We start from the raw sequence: 22,771 nt of genomic DNA, 5'->3' as shown, positions 1-22,771 counted from the left end.
GGGGGAGATGCTATTAACCCTACTTTGTAAATGTGTCCCTGCAGACAGTACAGGGACATCGAGGAGCTTATTCGAGGCAAGATGGCCATCCCAAGGAACGCTGCTTCAACATGGAGAAAGAGATTCTGCTGACATGACAGAGTTGAGGGTTTTGGGGGAGGGAGATGAGCCTGGATTAACTGGCTGGGCCTGATGCCATCACAGGGTCCAAAGTGAGGAAGGCAGGAGGCTCAGTCAGCCGAAGGGATGTGGCCATGGGAGCAGAGGTCGGAGGGATGTCCTTGCATCTGGAAGGGGCCACAAGCCGAGGAATGTGGGCACCTCTGGGAACTGGAGCAGGCAAGGAAATGGACCCACCCCTGCAGCCTCCAGCAGGGCCCTGTGCTGCTGATGCCTTGCCACGAGGTATTCATGAGTCTCCTTTCCAACTGCTGTCCTCCGGATCTGTACAAGACTAAATCTGTGTTGTTTTAAGCCACTGCATTTGTGATAATTTATCACAGCAGCTACGGGACAGTCACACAATACCCAAGAGGGATGTGTGTGTTCACCAGGACACGTGGATGTGAAGGTTCACGCAGCTTTACTGATAACGGCTGGAAGGTGGAGACAACCCAAGTTTCCTGAAAAGGTGATGGAGAAACATGGTGTGGTGCATCCACACAATGCAATGGGCACAGATCCAGGCTGGGGCCAAGATAGGAACCTTCATCTTCTGCTTCCTGGGCAGAGTGCTCTGCCCCAGCACCTGCCTTGTCAACGCCCTGGTGGACCCGTGGGATTGCCCAGTTCTTGCATCTTCACTGAGAGGAAAACAGAGATGATGACTCCATTTTACAGTTGGGTAAAGTGAGACTCAGGGCCATGCTGCCCAGGGAGGAGCTGAAGAGACCTGAGGCCTGCTGGGGACCAGATCTTCTCAATGGTGGTTCCTTTTGGCAGCCTCTCTCCAAGCCCAGTGCAGAGCCTGGCACATGGGAGAGCTTTGTGGGAGTTTGCTGAGTAAATGACAGAGCAGGTGTGGTGTGAGCTCTAGTGGCTGGACACACCTTCCCGTCCCCTGCAGACCTGTCCTCCTGGCTGGGTCCAATGTGCAGGGATTTGGGGCACAGTTGGGGTGTCCTGACGGATGTGGTCACTCTCAGGGGATGTCAGTCCATGGATGCAGATGCAGCAAAGTCCCTGGAGCCCTGCCTGCCTCCCTGCTCACCCTCTGCGCTCTGAGGGATGCTCTCTGCCAGGATGGGGCACCTTGGGCAAGGGATGGGAGGCCTCTAATGTGGCCCAAGATGTTTAACCAGAGTCCTATAGGCCCCAACCTGAACTGGACCCAGAAATTCACAAGCCGTGTGACCTTCGATGAGGTCCCCAACACACACACCAGAGACCTTAACACACACACACACCAGAGCCCCCAACACACACACACACCAGACCCCAACACACACACCAGACCCCAACACACACACCAGAGACCCCAACACACACACCAGAACCTAACACACACACGCCAGAGACCCCAACACACACATACCAGACCCCAACACACACACACAGAGACCCCAACACACACACCAGACCCCAACACACACACACACACACCAGAGACCTTAACACACAGACACCAGTGTTAACTTTTCCCTTTTGCCCTCAGTCCCATCTGTAAAATGCTGCTGCTCATAGCCCCCTGCTCTGATTCTACATTGAGGCCTGTGCTACGCAGCCCCAAGACGGCCTCTAGCTCCAGCTACTCACACCCTCCTTTGGTACCAAGGGAGACCAAAGGATGGGGACGGAGCCAAGTGGCTTGCTTGTAACAAATGGATAGAGTAGAAGTGACAGAGATGGGATGTCCGTTCCAAGGTTAGGCTCCAAAAAGACTGTGGGTTCCACCGGGCTCTGCACCTTGAAGTCTCTCTCCCAGAGCCCTCTTTTTGGGCCGTCAACTGTCATGCCATGAGCTACCCTGGGGAGAGGCCCACCTGGTGAGCCACGGACATCCCCAGCCAACACCTGACCCCGCCACCAGCCACCTGAGTGAGCTAGGAGGTGTATTCTCTCCAGCAGAGCCTTGAGATGACCACAGTCTCAGCCCATGCTTTGACTGCAGCCTCCTGAGAGACCCCGAGCCAGGAGACCCAGCGAAGCCACACCCTGACTTACACCTTTCTGACTCACAGAAAGGGCTAAATGCTTGCTGTTTTAAGCTGCTGGCTTGTGGGGTAACTTGTTACACAGCACCAGCTGGCTAATACAAGGCCTCAGGGCAGAGCTAGAGATTCGGGGAGAGGGAGGATCTTGGAGACTGTGCATCTGGACATCCCTCTACTCTATCCTCAGGGAATGAGCCTCTGACCTCTGCTTGCACACCCCAGTGACGGGGAGCTCCCTTCTTACCGAGGCCAGCAAATCTGCTGTAGAGCCAGGCTGCCTGGGAAGGTCTTCCTTCTGCCTCCTGCTTCCTCTTCCTACTGGTGCCAGCGTGGCTCTGGGGGTTCCCTGGCACCAGCCCCATCCTTCAGGGATGTGTGGGTTCCCCCAGAGTGAGCTGGTGTCTGGATCAGGCTTCTCTGCATCACAGCTTCATTCCCTTCTCTGTTTCAGGGGAGAGTTATTGGGAGGCAAGTGAGGGCTCAGGCCTGGCCTTGCCATTCAGTGCGCACCTGGCAGAGGACCCCAGGATGCACCAGTCTTCATTCAGCCTCAGCTCAAAGTCACCATCTCCACCTGCCTCAGTTATTCATCTGCTACATGGAGATTTCTGTGACATGAGATAGTGCATGTAACAACGTTTGACACACGGAAAGCACTCAAGAAATATATGTTCTGTTGAATCGGGAGAAAACATATTCAAAGTGTGGCCGCGGAGATGCTTGAGGGAATTTTTGTCTTCAGCAAAATATCTTGATGGGCCATCCAGATGGATGGGGATGGGGAGTGGATGAGGCAGTGGGGTGTGTTTGTGTTTGTTGGAGGGCTTGTGTGTGTTGGGGGGCTGTGTGTTGGGGGCTCTGGTGTGTGTGTGTGTGTTGGGAAGCCAGGGCACGTTGTAGGTGCTCTGGGAGAGCCTCTCCCTGGCTGTTTGACTTTGGACAGGTGCTATGGCCTCTTTGAGCACAGGTTTCCAGCAAAATGGCAAGAAAAATGCCACTGGCGAGGTGGCGGCACAGGGGAAATGGCCGTCCTCTGCAAACTCCCTCACACCCCAGTCGGCTCCGCGCCCCAGTCAGCTCCCCTGGTCTCCAGGAAAAACCAAAATAAAGATCCTGCTTGAAGACAATGAGAATTATTTTGTGCTTTATAGGGCGTCACATAATCTAAATAATGAAACATGGAAACTTTCTTTCCTTCAGGAAGAAGCTGGCAGGCATCCCAGCTATGTAAAAGGCAGGCGGTGGGGTGGGGATGACAAAGCTATTTGATGCCAGCTATGCCCAGTGGCTCCTGGCAGACAGGACGGTGCCCGGTGTGTTGTTGGAGCCCACGGATTGTACCTGGGATGGGGATGTGGGCATGGCAGGCAGGGGACATCGTGGGAGCGACAGGCGGAGGGCAGGGCACGCAGCCCACATCCGAGGCCAGGTCCCATGCCCCTCGCCTGCCCTGATCCTCTTGCAGCTTCCAGACCCCATTCGCCCTGGGGTTCCTCCTGCCATGGGTGGGGGCTGCTCCTCCCCAGGCCCATTGCAGTGGTCTCTCGGGGCATCTCAAACTCAAGACACTCCATGCTGCTGAGCCCAAAGCCATGTCTGCCCCAAGGTCCCCATCTTGGCAAATCTCCCAGGCTGCTCAGCCCAGGGTCCCAGACATCTTCCTTGGACCCCCACCTCCTTCTCAGCCCCCCACCCCAGACCCTGGCCAATCCCACGGACTCTACTCCCTGGTGCTGGCCCCTCCCCACCATGACCCTCAGCCAAGCCACAGACATGGCTACAGCTCGTGGGACAGTGGCAGCCTCTCTGGCGGACTCCCAGCTCCCTTCCCAAAGGCAAATGCATCCTGCCATTCTCCTTGAGGGCACCCCGTCCCTGGACCGAGAAGCCCACACCTCACCATGGCCCTGCACAGTCAGACCTCCTGGCTTCTCCCACCCATCCCCTCCCACATTCTTTCCTCCCCCACACTCGTGCCACCTGACTGCCCTTCTGATGGATGGATGCACGGCTGTCTCTGCCTCAGTGCCTCTGCACATGCTATTTCCAGTGCCTGGACTACTCCCCACTTCCTCCCCTAGTCTCTTCCAACTCTGACAGGCTCATTCCTTTCCATCCTACAGATCCCTGCTGCCCAGAGAGACAGGGCCAGGCCATAGAAGGCTGTGGATGCCCAGCTGAGGGACTGTCTTTATCCTGCAGGCCCTCTGGGAATCTCCGAAGGGCTGGGAACCTCTGCAGAGACAGGGCCGGAGGCTGCCCTGGCTTTGGGAGTGGGGTCAACAGGCAGCTGTGTCAGTTTTGGGGGCTTCCATTATTCACGCCCCACTTGTAGCCTTCCTTCCTGTCAGTTTACCCTCCTGATGTTCGGACACTTCTCGGGGAACTTAGGGCCTTTATACATCCCCATGGTAAAGGTTAATTTTTAATGCTGCTTTGGTAAATATTTGATGCCACTGCTTTAATGGGAGGATGCATTAGACATTAAATGCCACAAAGTGCTCTGAGATGCTGTCCTTTTCATCGGCAACCTCTGTCCATAACTCCTCCTGCCTCCCGCGCTATGAAAATAAAGACTCTTTCTTCTTTGCCTCCTGCTATGAATTTTTCAAAGCATTTTTCAAATCCATTCTTGCCCCGATCAGTGCTTCCATTAGCCAGATAGAAGGTCAAAGAGGTTTTAAGCTGAAAGATGGCTTAGAAGCCTCAGTCCCTTCCCTTATCTTACACAAGGGGAAAGTGAGGCCAAGGAAGGACATGGCCTGCCCGAGGCTAAACAGCAAGTCTGTGGGTGAGGGAGTGGAACGAGATGCCGGACTCCCAGCCCAGGGCTCTGCTCTGGCACTGGCACCCCCCAGAAGACTCAGACCAGTCCTGCCCTCACCCAGTCCAGTGGAAATAGGCCGCGGGGCTCTCTGACTGTGTGAAAGTGGGCAGCAGGGAGAGTGGTCTTTTAGAGGATGTGAGAGGCCTCGGGAAGGAGCGTGACCTCAGCGAGGTTTTGAGGAATGAGTAGGGGCTTGCCAAGGGGCCGGGGTGGGGAAACCGGTGAGGTGAATGGGTGTGGGTAAGCACCTGGGGGCAGGGATGGGGACTGATCCACTCTGTATCCCCAGTCCTGGACTGGGGCCCAGACTTGGCCCATGCTTTTTGATCCTTGTGAAATGAATGTGTCCTTTGCCTCCAGAGCTGTGTGCACTGTGGTCTTGATCATCGGCTCCTGGTCCCACAGGCCCTGGTGCCCTTGCATCTCTGTGCTTCCTTCAGCCCAGGCTCTGACCTGACCAGCTTCCATGCATTCTGCACTCCTGGCCCGTCCCTGGTGCTGGGGCTGCTTCCCTGACGTCCTTTCTACTGCCCAGAACAGTAAACACACCCCAGTCAGCTCCATGCACACCATGCCACACAGACCCTCACAACATATACACACACACCACGCCACACACCCCACAATACACATATACACCCCATGCCACACACGATGCCACACAGACTCTCACAATATATACACACACACCACGCCACACACCCACAATACACATACACACCCCATGCCACACACGATGCCACACAGACTCTCACAATATATACACACACACCACGCCACACACCCACAATACACATACACACCCCATGCCACACACGATGCCACAGACCCTCACAATATATACACACACACCACGCCACACACCCACAATACACATACACACCCCATGCCACACACGATGCCAGACACCAATATATATATACACACACCATGCCACACAGACCCTCACAATATATACACACACCATGCCACACAGACCCACACAATATTACATATACACCATGCCACACAGACCCTCACAATATATACACACACTACACCGACACCTACAATACACATACACACACACCCCATGCCACACACATCCACAATATATACATACACACACCATGTCACACAGATGCAGTGTACACATACACACACACCATGCCACACAGACCCACACAATATATACACACCATGCCACACAGACCCTCACAATATATACACACACCACGCCACACACCTACAATACACATACACACACACCCCATGCCACACACATCCACAATATATACATACACACACCATGTCACACAGATGCAGTGTACACATACACACACACCATGCCACACAGACCCACACAATATATACACACCATGCCACAGACACCACACACGTCACAGACACACAATATATATACACACACTAAGCCACACACTCACAACACACACACACACCCCATGCCACACAGACATCACACAATGCACATACCACACACCATGCCACACAGACTCCTACTCACCTGTGACCTGTCCTAGCCCCTCAGGACCCACCTCTGCCCTCTCCGCCTCTCCCCTGGTGCTGGCGTCCCATGGTGGTAACAATGCACGCCCCCGTGCCCAGCCCTGCCCCTCCAGTGCTGTCCTTCCTGGTCAGCAGCAACACCGCATGTCTCTTGGATCAGACCCTCGAGCTGTCCTCATCCTCAGTGTGCCCCTCCAACATCCAATTCCTTTGTGGGACCTGCCTGCACTACCTCCAAAATACTGCCGTGTGTCCCCCCAACCACTGCCTGGGGCACAGTGATGGCCTCCCCCCAGGCCTCCCTGTCTCCATTCCTGCTGGTTGGCTGCTGTCAGCTGGGTGGCAGTGGCCTCTCACCAAAACCCCCACCAGACCAAGTCTCCCCGCTTCACTGGCTCCATGTTTCCCTTAAACAAATGGAACCACTCTCTCCCATCTAAACCACCCTGCAGACTTGAGTCCCAAATCTCCCTCCCTCTTGGATGCCATCAATGGTGAGATGTCCCATGGATTGAATCATGGCTTTGGGAAGGAGGTAAGCGACACTCCAGTAAGTGTACATGTTGATCGGGGGACACATCTGGGCTTGAGGCCCTGCAGGGTGACAAGGACATGTCCCTTAGAAACATAAGTGACAACAGTAGCAGTCAGAGTCCAGGCAGGGACACAGCAGCCGTGGCTGTCATGGAATAGGTGACAAGTCCCCCTCTCCCCCAGCACCCTCTGGGGCACCTGAGAAGCTACAGGAAGTCCGAGCTGGAGCATGCTTAGGAGGAGCAGGGAGCAAGCATCCTCCAGCCCGTGGGCGAGCGTTGGTTTCCATCATTTTGACAGGAGCCGAAATGCCCATGTTGGGAGACATTTGCAGCGCCAACAAGCATCTATCCTTGGAAGGAAATATTTCAGCAGTTAAGACCAGGGTTTTAATAGCAGGGGAAATAAAGTCGAATCCATGGTCCTCCCTGACTCAGGCCAATGGAGATAAATTCCTTCTCCACTCGCCCTGCCCTGCAGCGCCTGATCTGGGAGCCAGCCCTATTAAGGGCCCCTGAACTAAATTGCCTTTTTGGGAACATGACTGCCACTGGCCCAACCACACTTCTCTCTGCAGGGTGATCTCGCTCCTTCCATATTACTCTTGCTGCAGCCGGGAGGGTGATTATGTGGAATTCCCGTCAAATCAACATAAAGGAGTATCCTCCAAGCTGGAGGCGTCTTCACGAGCCCCCAGATTTGCCTGGGCCTTTGTGGAAGTGTCTTTTTGTTAATTACTCACGCAAGCTGGCATCTTTGTTTGCACAGTAGTTACTGCGTTAGGGCATTTTAATTAAGCTTCCAAACTAAAGATTCCAAACTGGCTGGCTAGAGCCATGCGGGTCTCTCCCGGGGCAGGATTATAGGAGTCACCTCCGAGGAGGGGGCTTGTAAGATGCCCGCTGCAGGCAGCACATCCCCAGAAACAGGTGTGCCATGTTGCCAAGCTCCTAATGGGAGCAGTTTCCTTTCTCCTAACAGCTGCACCCTGGGCCCAGAGACACAAAATCTCCATCTGAACTCCAAATAGCTGTGTTAGGTCTAGTGCATTCTAGAAGTGCGTCTTCAAAACGACTTTTCCAAAAACCTTCCCTAAGGAATATTCACCCTTTGGCTGAAGACATTGATTTTTCCAAGCAAAGCCAGGGCAGGGTCAGAATGGATTTTCCACAGATCACTGGACAGAGTTCCTTAAGGGCAGGGGCCCGGCCTTTTTTGTCTTTCTGTTCCCAGCACTTAACACGGGGCATGGCCTGCGGCCAGCCCTCAATAAATGCTTGCTGAATACATGAGTAAATTAATCTCGTCTGGGCTGTATCCATACAACGAACACGGATTGCTCCAGAGAAAGAGGAGGACAGGGTTGGAGGCTTTGCAAAGAGGATGCCCAAGACGTTTCCTTGGTGGCACTAAAGACCCAGATGTGTGGCACAGAGGTCAGACCAGTCTTTCTGCCTTCCCATCTGCCCTGCTTCCTTTGCCTGGGGAAGGGCCAGGAGCTGCAAAGGGCCGATGAATTGGCCTCCCGGGACCAGCTTGCCTCTTGCCCTGGCTATCATTGCCCTGGGTGCCTGTCTGTGGGTGTCCCTGGAAACACTAGGTCACTGTTTTCATGTGCACTTAAGAAACACATTGGCTGTAATCCCAGAACTTTGGGAGGCCGAGGCAGGCGGATTGCCTGGGCTTAGGAGTTCAAGACCAGCCATAATAATGTGGCAAAACTGTCTCTACTAAAAATACAGAAAGTTAGCTGGGCGTGGTGGCACATGCCTGTAGTCCCAGCTACTCAGGAGGCTAATTCAGGAGAATTGCTTGAACCCTGGAGGCAGAGGTTGCAGTGAGCTGAGATAGCACCACTGCACTACAGCCTGGGCAACAGAGCAAGACTCTGTCTCCAAAAAAAAAAAAAAAAAAAAGACATTGGCTTCCCACAGCAATGTTCACAGACCACTGGAGCAAGCGAGATTATGTGAGGAGGTAAATATACTAGCATTTGAACCGTTATGCGCAGGGGCAAGCTGGTAAACATTTAACAACCTATTCTCCAGGCAGAGAAAAACCCTGATTTGTAACACATGCTGTCAATTTCCCGAGTGTAAATACTGGTGCTGTCACTGAATCAAAGACAGAAAGAGATACAAGTAGCCACCACTTGATAGATTTCCACCATGCAGACACAACAGATGCAAATAACCTCACCAGCACAGATGACTGTAAATGTAGCAAAAGAACTAGGAAGTGATACATTTTGAGTATGTATTACCTGTGTGTTTAACACAATGTATTTAATTGCATGTTTATATAATTTGCAATAGTGGCTGTGTTTAACAACAGGCTACCATAATTCCTACAACTTGAACTCTCTTGAGCCAGTGTGATGTAGCCCCATCTCATACTGGATAATGTTTACTTGCTTGTTTTAATGCGAATTAGGAAAAATACAACTCTTAAACCAGCGACGGTATTGCTTAGAGCAAATCTGAGTTTTCTGCAAATATGACTTGATTTCAAGTCAATTAAAAATGTATTAAGTAAACAGAATGAGGGATGTACACAGACCAAGAACACCAAGGAACTGAAACGTGGGGGATAAATGTTGCTTTATGAAAATGGTTTCAAACCTCAACTGTCTTGGGGGTGCAGTAAAATAAATGAGCAACTCACAAGAGAGGAAATACAATTAATTAACAAATGAAATGAAAGGTGTTTTATCTCAAAAACCACCAAAGAAATGCAAACCGGCTGGGTGCGGTGGTTTATGCCTGTAGTTCTAGCACTTCGGGAGGCTGAGGCAGATGGATCGCTTGAGGTCAGGAGTTCGAGACCAGCCTGGCTGACACAGTGAACCTCCCCCCACCCGCCGCCACCCACCCTGTCTCCACTAAAAATACAACAATTAGCCGGGCGTGGTGGTGGGTGTCTGTAATCCCAGCTACTCGGGAAGCCAAGGCACGAGAATCACTTGAACCTGGGAGGCGGAGGGAGGCTGCAGTGAGCCAAGATCGCACCACTGCACTCCAGCCTGGGCGATAGAATGAGACTCCATCTCAAAAAATGCAAACTGTATAGAAATGGGGGCACCCCATGCTGGAGAGGGAGCCCCAAATCCAGTAACCTCAAAAGCTGCCTCGCCGCACCAGCCCTTTGGGAATGAGGCTGGCGCTGGAATCGAGACCCATAAAACTGTCACCCCCCTGGACTCAGGAATCTCCCTGCCTGGCATCTATCCGGAGGAAATCATTCCAGAAAGGGAAAGGCCACAAACTCACAAAGGTGTCTGCTGTTTTCTGGAGTATGTCTCCTCCTCCTGCCCCCAGGAGAGCTGGGATTGGTGTTGTCATCATATTAATAAAAACATTACATGCTGTATAAACGCCCCACAGTAGGGAAATGACTGCATGAATCCCACACGTGGAATCTGAACAACTGTGTGGCCGCTGAAATGGTATTTAGAAAGGTCAGGTAAAATCACAGGGTCATTGCTGATTCAACAGAAGAATAAAATCAGAAGGCACACCATTATTAGAGACGCGCAAAAGCAGGTGTGCATTAGAAGGGAGGAGAATGCAAAGCAGTTATAGCTGTGAGTGAGCGGGAACCCGAGCGGCTTTTTTTTCCTATTTTTTTACTCTTCAAATACTAGTCACAACATTAATCACAGTTAGCATTTCCTGAGGCACATGCCACAGACCAGGCTCTGTTCCAGTCCTAACAATCATCTCACAACCTAAGGCCACTTGTGTCCATTGTACTGATGGGAACACTGAGGCTCAGGGGAGCTAGTGGCTTACCTGCAGTTGCCCACTGGCCCGTAGACAGGATCTGAACTCAGCTCTGATTCGAAGCTACGCAGTTCACCCCTCTGCGGGTTTGCTAGAGTACAGCTAGGAGGTTTCGAAGTAAACTTGTATTAGAACTAAGCGTGGGTGTTGCGTTTTTACCTTCTGTTCCGCCGGGCCCTCCTCTGGTGGGGAGTGGTTTGCAGAGGAGGGTGGGGAGCTGCCAGGTGGAAAAGATGAGTACACCTGCCGCCTCCGGAAAGATTCCCAGGGCTGGGAAAGACCTTCACAAATGGTGTAGGGGAAAAGACGAACCCCGAAAGCAAACAAAACCAACCACGCACCCCAACCGAGCACACACCAAGCTGGCACCATCGCCTCGTTTAAACCCCTGCCTGGCAGCCCGCAAAGGGGCTGATTGCGGATCAGAAGCCAGGCTGAGTTTCGGGAGGCTCCTGGGCCCACATCAGACAGGACTGGTTTCACTGACACCTGCAGGCCAGATCTCAGGTGCTTTGGGGGATCCCTGAGGTCCCGCCCCGGGGATGGGTGAGACCTGCCTTGCACAGAGAACCCACAACCACAGGGTAGCTATGCAGCCAGTATGGGGCGGCATCATCTCAGTGTTAGCTCTCACAGGGAGTGAAGTAAAGGCAGAGACGTTGCTCTTCCCAGTACAAGGATGTGGGCTTTGGAGTCCACCAGACCTGGGTTCCAATTCTGGCTCAGCTGCCGTGCAGTTCCCAGGAATCTCTCCCCGAGCCTTGGTGTCTCCTTCATAAAATGAGGCTCGGGATGGCCAAGCTGCAGTGCAGCTGGGGAGGCTAAATGGCACAATTGGTTGCAGCTGCTTAGCTCAGTAAGTCCTCAATACATGGGAACTATGGTTACTAGCAGTAATAAAGCAGTTCACTGATTTGACAGTGTCTAGGTGCCTTCTGTGCACAAGGCATGGGGCAGGAAGATTCATTCATGCAACATGGATGTATTGAGCACCTACTATGTGCCAGGCCCTGTTCTATGTGTTGGGGTCACAGCTGAGCACAAGAAACACCAATCCCAACTCTCCTGGGTTTTCCATCCAGCGGAGGAGACAGGCACAAAGCCACAAAGCCAACGTGATGTCAGGCGGCAATGCACACGATGAGACAGTAAAGGAGGACAAAGGGACAGAGTGATTGGCGGAGGTGGCTGCTTCTATTTTGTAAACCTTGGCCAGGGAAGGCCCCTCTGATCGGGTGACTCTGAGCAGGGGCTGTGGAAGGGAGGAGTGAGCCCTGCTGGTGTCTGGGAGGGGAGAGGTCTGGGTGGAGGGAACAGCAGGTATGGCTACAGCAAGTGCCAGTGTGGGGAGATGAGGACAGAGGGACAGTGGGATGGGGTGGGGTCAGATCACGTTGTTGGCCAAGGAAAGCATTTTGATTCCTAAGTGTGAAGGAGGCCATTGGTGGGTCTTGACTTAATGTTTTTAAAAGATCACCCTGCTGCTGTCGGGGACAAAGGCTGGTATCAGGGAGACATGCGGAGGCGGCTGCCGCCCTCCTGGCCAGAGAAGACAGGCAAGGAGGGCTGATCTCAGTGGAGGGGTGGGTGTGGGGCAGATTCTGGCTTCATTTTCACGGTATTGCTGATGGAACACGTGAAGCGGGAAAGAAAGGGAGGAGCCAAGGAGATGCTGGGAGGCAGCAGGGACATGGATGTGCTGGTCCCCCACATCTATGGGACATCCAAGAGCTGCCCTTAAGGACGCAGGCTCTGCGATGACAGCAGATCTGGATTCAGGGGAGAGAGACCAGGGAGAAAGATGGGAAGGTGGACAGGACTGGAGCTGTGGGTCCGGGTGGGGTCCCCAGGGGATGGGTGGAGATGAGAGAGAAGTTAAAGGGAGAAGCCCTTGTATCTAAGATCGGGGAGATAAGGTTGGAGCTGCAAAGAGGAGCACGAAAGGCAGCCATGAGGGGCCAGGATCCAGGACCCTGTGGTGCAGAGGACCTGGGGCTCCCCGGTTCCCCTCAGTCTCTCCCTCCTCCGAGGCTATGCCTACGCTGCTCTCTCTGCTGGGATCCCCTTTCCCCACTTTGGCAAACTCCTATTCATCCACTGAAACCCTTTCTTTGTGTTAGCTGCTCCTCCCCCTGGCTGACCAGTGCTTAGTCTGGTGGACTGTGAACCCTGGGACATCTGAGCACTGTCTTGGACACAGCCGTGAACAGTGGGGAGGGCTCCTGGGAGAGGATCCGAGCATTTGCAGAGCAGCTGCTCCATGCCAGGGCCTTTCCGTATTTCCTCTCATTTAAGCAGACAAAACCTGAGAGGCCAGTTCTGTCACCCACTGTCCTGGTAAGGAGGGGTAAGCTCCCTGCTGGAGGCCCTCCAGGTACCTCAAAACAGGGGCGCTGGGATTTGAATCCAGTTCTGTTTGCCTCCAAGAGCCTTTGCTCCTAACTCAACTACTCTGCCTGCAAACAAAACAAATCAAAAAAGCTTCATGGCAGGTGGGGCTATTCAAACAGAGGCCAGCTTCCTGGAGGGTGAGTGAGTGCTGGATCATTGGGCCACACCCTCCTAGGCGGGGATGTGGAGGGAAACCCTGTGGGGGTTCCAGGGAGTGCTGGAGAGGGGGAAACCCTCTCTTCCTGGAGGCTGAAGGACCCTGGGCATGAGACAGAAGCGTGCTCACAGAGGCTAAAAGAGAACCATTTCAGGGTAGAAAATTAGAAATCCCCATGGCCTGAGGCAGAAGTGGGTCACTGAATTATGGGCCATTGTCTCCTTGGACAGTTAGCACAGCCACTGCAGTGGTGGTTATGAACACTTTTCCATCACACGGGAGGCTTGATGGGACATAATGTTGAATAAAAAACCCAAGACACACCATTTTATGTGCAGGATGACAACACTGCTCTGACGACCGGCCAGGCTGGAGGACGCGGAGCCCCGCGGATGCTGGTGAGGTCACTTGGTTCCCACACTGGCAGTGTCCTTGCGATGGTTAATACTGAGTGTCAACTTGATTGGATTGAAGGCTGCAAAGTATTGATCCTGGGTGTGTCTGTGAGGTGTTGCCAAAGGGGGTTTACATCTGAATCAGTGGGCTGGGGAAGGCAGACCCACCCTTCATCTGGGTGGACACCATCTAATCAGCTGCCAGCGTGGCCTGAATATAAAGCAGGCAGAAAAATGCGAAAAGGTGAGACTGGCCTAGCCTCCCAGCCTCCATCCTTCCCCTGCGCTGGATGCTTCCTGCCCTTGAACATCAGACTCCAACCAAGTTCTTCAGCTTTAGGACTCAGACTGGCTTCCTTGCTGCTCAGCCCGCAGACAGCCTACTGTGGGACTTTGTGATCGTGTGAATTACTACTACTTAATAAACTCCCCTTTACATAGCTCCTATTAGTTTGGTGCCTCTAGAGAACCCTGACTAATACAGTCCTCCAGCAAGCAGGGGCACCTTTATGGTGGAAAATGAAGCAGAAAAACAGAGGAAACTGTGACTATCCCTTGGGGGAGTGCTGAGTAGGAGGAGGCAGGTAATAAGGCAGGGAAATAAAGAAAGCAACAGGACCGCAGCCCCCAGGGACAGCCTGTGCACTGGCTCAGGGCGGTCGGGCCTCTCCATGGATTTTAATGCCCCCCCTGAACTTTTGGGGGTGCAGAAAGGGATCAAGGAGTTGTGTTCCCCAGGAGAAGAGGTGAGGAGAAACTCTGCAGCTGCCACAGGGGTCCTGGTGCACCTCAGGGGCCTCCATGGGTCGTGGTGATGTGGATCCTAGCTGGGCCACAGTCAGCCATGTCTAGGACACAGCGGGAGGAGCAGCATAGGCCTCGGCTTAAGGAGGATTCCTAGAGTCTGGGACTGTAGCCTGCACTCCGGGGAGTCTGCAGAGTTGGGCACCAGGGCGTGAGCAGGAGGAGGAGATTCCCTGCAGTCCCCCTGTGTACCCTCAGGATCTCTCATCACCATCACCATCCAGGGCAGGCACTGAGACTCAGGGAGGGCCGGCAACTTGTCTGAGAACACACAGCAGGTGGAGTCACTGGTTCTGAGCCTTTCTGTCACCCCCCACCTGCTGCCCATGGTACCCACCACCGTGGAGTGACACTGATGAATGGACATCCTCCAGGGTTTCCGCCAAGCTGTCCAAACAAATGGAAAGCAGCCTAGAGAGCCAGTAAAGGAGGAAACATGCGCCCTCTCAGGCCCCAGTTGGGAAAAGACAGGAACTGGAGGGAACAGCCCAGTTTCCTGGTCCAGCTGGAACCCCCAAGGAGCTGCAACTCTGTCCCCACTCACGACATCAACTGTCTTCTGAATTCCAATCACGGAAGCCTCCTTGGTATTTGACATTACACCAAGGAAAGAAGATATTTGGTCATCTCCCTTTTCAGTCTCCTCATTTTCTGGAATTTCTTGCTGCTGGCTGGCACCCTCCCTGCAGAAACCACACACCAAGGACTCTGGCTGCAGAGCTGGGAAGAACACGATGCTTGAGTTTCAGCAGGAGAAGGTTCTGGGGTTGGGTGAACTCTAGGACCTCACAGGAGAGGATGAATGAGTTTTGCAAAGAGCTTGAGGGGTTCTAGGTGCAGGGAGAGTGAGGTGAGAAAAGGTGGTACTGGGGCTTTGCTGATAGACAGAGGCCAATGGATGGGGAGGAACTCTGGACATCTCCCCACCCCTGCTGGGCTCCCTTCTCTCCAGGTGGCCTGAGGTCCCCAGGGCCCAGGGTGATGGAGCCAATGCTGTAGAGGCACTCAGGCTCTAATGACCACTCTGCCCTGTCCCTGCATGCCCCACAGGCAGCATCAGCATCTCCCAGGAACTTGCTATAAATACAGAATCCCAGGCCTACCCCATCATTAGGCATCAGATTTTGCAAACCCAATAAGACCCAGGGGATTTGGATGCCCCTTAAGATCTGAGATGCACACATGATCCCCTTGAGCCAAGTTGGGAATTTTTCCCTGAACTCTGACAGCCTGGAAGGGCTTCGGGGCTGGGAGAGCTGGGGCTGGGCAGCCTCCTCTCCTCAGGTCACTCCCCATCCCCCATCTCCACCCAAGCCCCTAGACCTCAGGGTGGGTTTTGAAGAATGAATAGAAGTTCCCCAGGGAGGTGTGGGACAGAGCACACTGTGAAGAGAATTGAGTCAGAAGCAAGGAGGTATGAATCAGCGAGGGATTTGAGGGGTCAAGGCTGAGGTGGAAAGCATGGGCAGTGAGGTGGGGGCAGGTTCTGAGATAGGCAGGGGCCAGGTGGCAGTCGGCTCAGGATTTGACATGGGCTGGGGAAACCCTGGCTGAAACCCATGGATCTACTGTGTGGCCTTGGGCAAGTCACTGACCCTCCCTGAGCTCAAGTTCACTCATCCATACAAGGTGATGATGCGTCCTGCTGAGCCCAATCCTCAGGGTGGGAGTTACAAGAGTCCATGGAAATACCAAGGGGGGCAGTGTCTAAAGTCAAGCACTAAGCATGGTTCCCAGCACTCTCTGCTGGGCCCTGCAGGTCTTACAGGGTGGTGAACAGTAGCCTGAGGCTTTAGGAGGGGGCCGCTTAGGTCGGGAGGCAGGGTCAGGCCACCAAGGGCTGGGGAGCAGGCTCGGAGGCAGCCGAGGCCCTCTCTCAGAAATGGGAATGTGGATGGATGGGGGAGGGAGGGAGGTGAGGACAATGGGGAGTGGAGCTGGGGGTCCCAGGAGGGTGTCGGCCCCTCATCAGGTCCTCACAACTATACTGTGAGGCCAGGCTTGCCCAATTTACAGATGGGGACACTGAGGCTCCAGCTGAGGAGGCTTGGGGCAGGCAGGTTGTGTGGTGCTGGTGGGGCCAGTGGGTGTGTCTGACTGGGAGCTGCTGCCTGTGCCCTGGATTTCAGACAGCAACAGTAACGACCATCACGACAATGATAGTGGTACCTCCCAGGACCCCGGCCACAGCTGCAGTGATGAAGACAGCACAGCATGTGGCAGGAACGTGGCGACGTTCTTGGGCCCGGCTTAATCCCAGGGGCATAGCAGCTCCTCTTGTTGGCCCCTCCACTGCTTGCTCCTTTAGCCTGAGGTGGGTCCTGGCAGTGCAGAAGTGAGACCTGGGCTGTCAGTGTGAGGGGACCAGCGCCCACCACCTGAGGAGAGAGAGGGCTCAGCCAAGACCGTGTCCTGGACCCCCAGTGCTGATGCTCCTGCTGCATCCCTTGCACAGGATTTGCTGAGCAGCTAATATGTGTTGGGGCCCTGAGTTGGGCTGCAGTTCTGGCCATGGGAGCTGCACACCATTGCACAACTGACAAGGGCGGGGAGTCTGGCAGGTGGATGAAAGTCCAGAGAGTGAGGTCAGGTCAGAGACTGGTGGGAGGGCCCGGTCGGGCTGAATACAGGTGGGAGTGTGTGAGCATGTGTGAGTGTGTGTGTGTGTATGTGTATAGGGGGTAGTGCTGCCTCCTGCCGCGCTGTGAACTGAGTGTGCTTAGAGAGGCTCTTTGCCCCTGGGAGGAAAACCCAGGACCCCCGCGGTGCGAAGGAGACACTGTTAGATGAAGAAGGCACCTTGTCGCAGGTGCTGTGTCCCTGGGGTGCCTGCTGGGTCATACTGGGCTCCGGGCCCTCAGCGGTTGTCCTGACTACTTTCAGGAGGAAATGACGGGCAGAGTCTTGGGGTCGCCGGAGAAGACAGTCCAGAGAATCTGAGCAAGAAACTTCACAGTCTGAGTTCATTATCTACTAAGTGGAGGGAAAGCCCCGCTTCCCCATGAAATTAAACGAAGGTGGCTGAGCTTTGCGACCATTGCACCCCTCTCGACGCCCCTGCTGGCTCCTAACTCAGTTATAAATCCCACAGGCAGGGAACAGCACAACGCCCCACCTGCCTGGCCATGTGATTCGGCAGCACCTGGCGTTTGCCGGGCCAGCTGGCAGGAAAAGCACATTTCTAGCGATTGATGGAGTGCGTGTCTGTGGGGACCGAGATGCGGGGACTGCGTGGGGCCGAGCCACTGCCGCCAGGCCCTTCAATACGGCTGTGCGGTGGCCTGGGGGCTGCCTCGGGCCCCTCACCCACCAAACCCAAGGGGTTTTTGAGAGGGGAGGCTGCGCTGGCCTCATCTGGGGAGCCGAGGACCTTTAGGCTGGACCCAGCAGTCGCCCAGCTTACTCCTCTGCCCCAGCTCTGGGATCTGCTCCCCGCCCACCAAGGGCCCTCCCGCTGCAGAGCACCCATCAGAACCGCTGCGGCAATCAGGGTGGGAGCCAGGGGCAGGGAACTCCTGGGCACTGAGGCAGTCCTGGCTCCCAGCACAGCTGCCCCTTGCCTCCACCTCCCCTGGCATCGCCTGCCTGCCCTGTCCTGGCATCGCCTGCCTCCACCTCCCCTGGCATCGCCTGCCTCCACCTCCCCTGGCATCGCCTGCCTGCCCTGTCCTGGCATCGCCTGCCTCCACCTCCTGGCATCGCCTGCCTGCCCTCCTGGCATCGCCTGCCTCCACCTCCCCTGGCATCGCCTGCCTCCACCTCCCCTGGCATCGCCTGCCTGCCCTGCCCTGGCATCGCCTGCCTGCCCTGTCCTGGCATCGCCTGCCTGCCCTGTCCTGGCATCGCCTGCCTCCTGCCTCTGTCCCCCCAGGGTGGTCCTTGACCCACTGCTTGGGTCCCACTAAGCCTCCCCAGAAGTGGCTGAGCCTCATTAGGAGACTCCAGGAGCTCAGGGGATGAGGGTGTGTCTGCAGCTGTCTTCCACCTGCCGCCCCTGCACGGGGGACCCCGAGGAGCTGGAGAAGCTGGAGTCATTCGCAGGAGAAAGAGCTGGGGTAGGCAGGGGAGAAAGAGAGAGAAGCCACAGAGGCTGGGCTCACAGGAGACTTCTGGAGGTGAAGAGAGATTTTGGGGAGCAGCAGCACTCAGCAGGAGGCTCCTGAGAGGGCTGTGAGGGGAAGAGAAGCCTTTCCAGGGGCTGATGAGCATTCAAGAGCCTCCCTGGCCCATACTCCTTGCCTGGACACTCTCCAGTGTGACTGAGAAGAGCCGCAGAGAGAGTTTGTAATGCCTGTTTGGGCACCAAGCAGTGTTCCATTGACTGGGACACCACATGGAGTCAGAGCTACAATGCTGGAGACATCCTGGGTCACACAGCCGGGAGGACCCTGGAGTGGCAGAGAAGGAGGCTCCTCCCTGATCTCCAGATCAAACCCCCTCTCACTTTGGTTCCTCAATTGGTAAAACTGAAGCCCAAAAAGGAAGCTCCTCACGCAGAGTCATGCTGCATGTCAAAGAGCACAGCAGGAGTGGGACGGTGCCCGTGAATCCAGCCCGGGACTGGTTATTCCCTTATCCTGCACCACACCCTTGTGGGTTCTGACAACCCCTTTTCACACTCACATGGTGATGGGAACACGTTCCTGAGCTTGCACTCAGGACAGTCAGGAAAGACGAGGAGCCTCTGAGCTCCAAAAGGAAATGTGTCCCACCTGGACTTGGAGCTCAGCCGCCCACTCAGGCTCCGTGCAATCCCTGCAGGCTTGGCAAGCTCTCTGCATCCTGATGGCACAGCACAGTGCCTGGCACACAGCAGGTGCACAATGTGTGCCTGTTGATGACAAGCAACATGGAACGGGGTAGGGTGGGAACAGCTGCTGAGACAGGCAAAAGTGTTCTGGGCAGTATGAGATGGGGGAGCTGTTAGCAGCAAGCACAGTGAGACAGGAAATGGAGGACCTTGAGGCCGAGGCAAGAAAACAGCCCCCAGGTGCTGAGTGCAGGGCGCTCACGACATCCACCATCCTCTTGGCAAGTGTTCAGGGAGGTGTGAGCTATTTATTCCAAATGCACGTGCACGCAAAAGGTGTGGGAGTGGGGGAGGACCACCGTTTTAAACAGAAGATTCTCAGATATCAAAAAGCTTGGCTCTTATAGACATTTTCCAGTGCCTCCCGAGCTATGGTGTCTACAAGCATCACCCTCAGAGATGCCTGGTCAGTAGGCTCTGGGTCTTCAGTTTGGCAAACCCTTGAGATGTGTCTGTTGCAAGGGGTTCACATTTCAGAACACCCCACTACTGGGTCCTGCCAACAGATATTTTATTGTCTGTAGCTCTCTGGAGTCCCCACTGCTCAATGGTGGAGGCTGGCTTCTTCTCTACCCATCACCTCCACATTCCTCAGAGCCTGGCACAGACCCCTGCCCCAGGACTCAGCCAGCATTTGTCAAACAGAGTCACACAGGGCTGTGTCTCTGTCTACTGTGTGATTGATGGCGTCATTATTCGATCGATAAGCACAAGCTGATTTATGCATATCTTATTAATTATTTAAGGCACACTCATTATTGAAAAGGTCACTACCTGCTAGCTATGTGAACGATCACTAACTTGCTTGGTTGCTGCCTCCAAAGAGGAGGCAGCAAGGGTTAACTGAGGACCTACTATGTGCCAGGTAAGGGCACAGTTAACCCTTGGGAGGGGGCAGTCTTACCCACTCCTCCTTCACAAGGATTGGAAGGTTAAGAGGGTGAAATCTTGTGCCTGAAATCAAGGAGCAGGTAAATGGCAGAGCCAGGACTCAGACCCAGGTCAGACTGCCTTCAGAGCTCCTGGACGTGAACCCAGGGGTCACTGTGTGGCAAACTCCTGCACCCCTCCAGCAGGGGGATTCTGGGATGGATCTTGCAACCCGGGTTTGGTATCATGATGTCCCTGGATGATGTGCCCTGAGCCCTGTGTGCCCATGGCTGCAGCTCAGCCCTCACAGAGCGTCTGAACCTCTCACTCTACCCCTGGACCTGGGAATCGACCCTCCGTCTGGCTCCTGTCCTTGGTGCTAGTCAGCCTCCCAGGGAGTTCCTGCTCCAAACGCATAGACCCTGCCTCTCCCCTTCCAACTCTAGATGCTGCACTACCCAGGGCCACCTGGGGTTAGGTCAGGCCCATTCCCACCATACCGGAACTGGGCGGAAATGGGAATTGCTGTAGACAAGCTCAGATCTGAACATAACCCTGGAGCAGCCACCCCACAAGACCAACCCTGGAGATGCCACCTCCCTGGCTGGCTGGCTTCCTTCCTTCCTTCCTGAACAGCCTGCCTGAGTCAGCGCTAGTACCCCTCATGCCACACAAGGCATGTACATATAAGGAACCAAGTAACATCTGTATTTTCTAACCTCATGCTGAAAAATCTGCCTGGACAGACTGATTTGCATCCTTTGGCCAGATTTACAACTCAGAAAGCCATCCGGTTTTCCCCTTTGCCTTGACAACTAGGAAACACAAAACTCCACGCAATGTTTAGTGTTTCCAGCTCTCACACGGGGCTCTAAGCACAACGCGCTTGCAAGCTTTGCTTCTAAGCTCTGTTTCCACCTCTCATTTTGACTTTCCTGTCCAGGCATATGTTGTAGGCTACCCATGACAGTTTGAAATTTTTCTTGGCAAACAGCAAGCTAAGCAAACAATCGGGTACCTAATGAGCCAAACACTATGGCAAGAATGATGGCGTATTCTCCAAGCTCTCCAAAGACAATCACCCACATCAGTCTGGGTCTCTATTGCAGCCACTCACCAGGCAGACGAACTCTGGAAGGTCATCAGTGGTGGGCTGTGAGCATCTCCCCGCAGCGTGTGCACGGCCTGGGGGGCTTGCGGCAGCGGGCCTGGAGGAGGCTGCGGCTGTGGGGCCCGCTGCCCTGGCCGAGGGGCCCGAGCAGGGTTCCCCCACTGCCGGGGGTCCTGTTTCATCCATCGTCCCTGGATGCCCCACCGTGCCAGGTAGACCTTGCAGATGTCGTAGTTCATTGCCGAGTAATACAAAAGGTCCAGAACCAGCAGCATCAACACGAAAAAGCCATAGATCCACACTCCCAACAAGGCGGTGTAATTGCTGTGAACAAACAGAGAGGGAGTAAGTGAGGAGAGGGGAGCAGCCCAGCTCAGGCCAGCTTCATCAGTGGGACTGATTAGAGAATGTGGCCTGGGGGCTTTGTTGTGGTCCCAGGGAGGAGGGTACTGAGCCCCTCTGGAGGGCAAGGCCTTGGCTCCCTCTCCTCTGCCTGCCCTGTTCGCCTCCTTCCCTGGAATCCACTGCCTGGTCCCCACCTGAGCATCCTCCAGGACCCCTAGCCCTTGGGCTGGGATCCCTGTGGGTCCCACAGAATCAGGTACTTTGTGGGGAATTCTGAGCTGGCATCTGGGGCTCCCAGGACATGATAGCCTCTTCCTTTACCTGGTGCTGTTTTGGCCTGCCCTCTCCCTCCTTCCTGCAGGTGCCCCTGCTCACCATCCCCCGCCCCACCTTTGTCTACGTTGTTCCTGACACCCAGGATGCTCTCACTGCCTCACCCCTGCTGTGAGGATGGAGGTCCTCCCCATCCTGCTGGACCAAGGGCAGAGGCATCAGGTTCTGCCCTCCAGACCCCCTTCCAGCCTCCCCCAGGGGTCCCCTTCACTCCACACGACCAGGCTGTGGGTGTCCGGGCCCCATGACCTCACTTCTCTTACTCATTTGCCCAACATTTCCCCACCAAGGGCTGCTCTGCCTTCCTCAGGCAGCAGCGGCCAATGTTACCGTTGGGTTTGGAAGCCTGCTGTGAAGCCTGGCTCTCCCAGCATCCACCGACTCCACTGCAGGGAGGGTCTGCACTCCCAGCAACCGACCTTGGTACAGGCTGTGCCTTCTTTCCCTGCCCCCTTCCTCCCCTGCCTACCTCCCACCGGCCCTTTGTCCAAGATCACTTCCTCCAGGAAGTCTTCTGGACACCCTGACCCTCCTACATGGCTGGGTCAAGCCTGTCTTCTGGTCCATAGCCCTGAGTTCCCCTCAAACCCAGCTCCTGTCACCTAGAGCCACATCTGTCTTCCACACCCTTCCCCAGGGCCAGGGTCCGAGTCTCCCTCACTGTGTGCCCAGGGTGGATGGTGTCCTGGGCTTGCTGCTACAGCTGGGGCTGCTGAGCCCTAACAGCGTGTGCCGGGGCTGTGACTGCCTGAA

The 22,771-nt window shown here is 54.8% G+C and overlaps 1 protein-coding gene across 3 annotated transcripts in view; it reads right to left on the bottom strand.

The window, feature by feature from the left end:
• SHISAL1 (shisa like 1) overlaps positions 1-22,771 on the bottom strand; it is an 87,264-nt gene that overhangs the window by 19,790 nt on the left and 44,703 nt on the right. For 2 of the 3 annotated variants that reach the window (XM_033233680.1, XM_033233681.1), the window contains exons 4-5: positions 21,347-21,664; positions 10,812-10,904 (exon numbers count right to left, since the gene is read on the bottom strand). In XM_033233680.1, the coding sequence (XP_033089571.1) occupies positions 10,812-10,904; positions 21,347-21,664 (411 nt within the window). The remainder of the gene's footprint in view (positions 1-10,811; positions 10,905-21,346; positions 21,665-22,771) is intronic. The other variant, XM_033233682.1, reaches the window with a different exon arrangement.

The sequence above is a fragment of the Trachypithecus francoisi genome, unplaced genomic scaffold (genome assembly GCF_009764315.1).
Source record: "Trachypithecus francoisi isolate TF-2019V2 unplaced genomic scaffold, Tfra_2.0 Lachesis_group14, whole genome shotgun sequence".
In the NCBI taxonomy this organism is placed as follows: domain Eukaryota; kingdom Metazoa; phylum Chordata; class Mammalia; order Primates; family Cercopithecidae; genus Trachypithecus; species Trachypithecus francoisi.
This window is presented reverse-complemented; position numbering and strand designations above follow the sequence as displayed.